Genomic DNA, 1958 nt, shown 5'->3' on the forward strand with positions numbered 1-1958 from the left:
TCTATTTCTCTGTGTGTGTGTGTGTGTGTGTGTGTGTGTGTGTGTGTTTGCGCGCATTTTTTCTGAATTGATGCAAGACTGTATGAATGCGGAAATCTCCGCGTGTGTTGTGAGCGCGCTTTTTACGCATGAATTAAGCAGAGGGGCTGCGCTTGCCGAGAAGTCATGTTTCTATTTTTTTCACTAAATGGCGATTTGCAGTTTACATCTAGTTCCAGCAATGCATCTACTCTTGTATGTTATATTGAAAAGCCTCTACCAGACCTTCTACTGAGTGGATAAAACCAGATATGCTGCATATACCTCCTATTACAAATATGGCGACGTCAAAGAAAACCTGGTGCCATAGCAGCTTTCTCCATAAAAGCCTGAGGTGGAAGAGACTGGGAAGCAGAAAGCACAGGCCTGCACCTGTCAGGCTGCCAGTGAGACCCATGAGGAGGGCGAAATGTGGCACATAGATCGCCATGAGCAAGGTGAACACAACAAGGAGGCATCGGAGACTGAGTCCCCAGGACTTTATGCGTCCATCGCCCCCGTAGCAACCTGGAAAGGCTGCACGTCCTCCGTCCTGGAAAAACGATTTCTCGAATACCTCGACAGCGGCGAAAAACGGCAGCGGATACGACAGCAAGGCTTTTGCCACAAGAAAGAGGTTGACAACGGCTCTGATGGTTGAGGGCAGGTTGTCTGTGATGACCTCCTTGGTCGTATCGGCCCAGGTCAAGTAGGCCACGAGGGCGAACAGGCCCTTGAGGATGCAGGCAGCGATGTGAGTCCAGTTCATCATGCAGTGGAACTCGCTCGGTTTCGACATGTTCCCCTCCAGAGACGGCAGGAAGATCTGCGAGGTGTAGCTGAACACGATAATCCCAATGGAGATCGGGAACTTCTTGACATCGATGTAAAACTTGACCTTGTCCCAGGCCCAGTCCCTCGCCCTGGAGAGGCAATAGGCTATCACCAGGACGTTGATGACAAAGTGGGCCATCGTGCACAGCAAGCTGAACTTGGAGACGGCTTTCAGGCTCTTGAGGAAGGCGCAGGGGAGGAGAGCGGCGGTGGCGATGATAGCCCACGACTTCTGGGATATTGGCATGCTGGGGAAGCTGTTATACATGAGGTTACCACTGACCACCACATACAGGATGCAGGTCATCACTAGCTCGATGATTTGGGCTACATTCACGATATGGCCACCTAAAGATGGGAATCTGGGCGTGCAGCAGGCGTTGGCAATGTCCACATAGGAGTCCCGCACACGGACGAGCTGTCCGTCTTCGTCCTCCTCGTACAGACAGGCAATGAGGATTTTCCCCGTGTAACAGCACACAACGGCGGCGAAAATAATGAGAAAAAGTCCGAGGTATCCTCCGTGCAGGATGGCGTAGGGCAACCCAAGAACGAACATCCCCTGTAAACGTAAAACAAGAAGGGCACACACATTGTGAATGGGTTAAACTGTTGGCGATTAAATATGAATCAGTAATACTTTTCTGAAGACATTTTATTTCAATTAAACAAATCGCATGACTCGGGCCCTGGCTTTGGTCTGCCTGACTCTTCAATGATGTCCCTCCCGTTTTAATGTTGTGGGTTTTCCACTTCGCACGTCACCGCAAGCTGGAGAAGACACGCTCTGACGTCACGGTGACCGCCGTGACCACAGCCGCGATGAGGCATGAAAAGGATCGTGTCTAGAGATTTCTGTCGCAGAGCATATATGCTCCACTCTCGAGTAAATCCTCGCACTTTGAATGATCACAAATATTTATTTTCTGCTACTTATTTCTGTACGCAAATGCAATTGCCAACACACATTTAAAATACATGTGGCTCTTTACATTGTATTGCTTTAATAGTAGTCCTATGTGTTCAGACATCTTAACCCATTTTGTTAGTCTTTATATTGTAGTTGCAATTAATAACGTGCCCAATAATCCCAAAAGATGAAGAGA

General features: G+C 48.7%; 1 protein-coding gene across 1 annotated transcript in view; it reads right to left on the reverse strand.

Moving 5' to 3' along the window:
- Positions 1–6: 6 nt before the first annotated feature.
- LOC116378309 (vesicular inhibitory amino acid transporter) overlaps positions 7–1958 on the reverse strand; it is a 3394-nt gene continuing 1442 nt past the window's right edge. The window contains exon 2 of the mRNA XM_031840159.1: positions 7–1414. Within this exon, the coding sequence (XP_031696019.1) occupies positions 227–1414 (1188 nt within the window). The 3' untranslated portion in view covers positions 7–226. The remainder of the gene's footprint in view (positions 1415–1958) is intronic.

This window comes from Anarrhichthys ocellatus, unplaced genomic scaffold (genome assembly GCF_004355925.1).
Source record: "Anarrhichthys ocellatus isolate YVR2014 unplaced genomic scaffold, GSC_Weel_1.0 scaffold2381, whole genome shotgun sequence".
NCBI lineage: Eukaryota > Metazoa > Chordata > Actinopteri > Perciformes > Anarhichadidae > Anarrhichthys > Anarrhichthys ocellatus.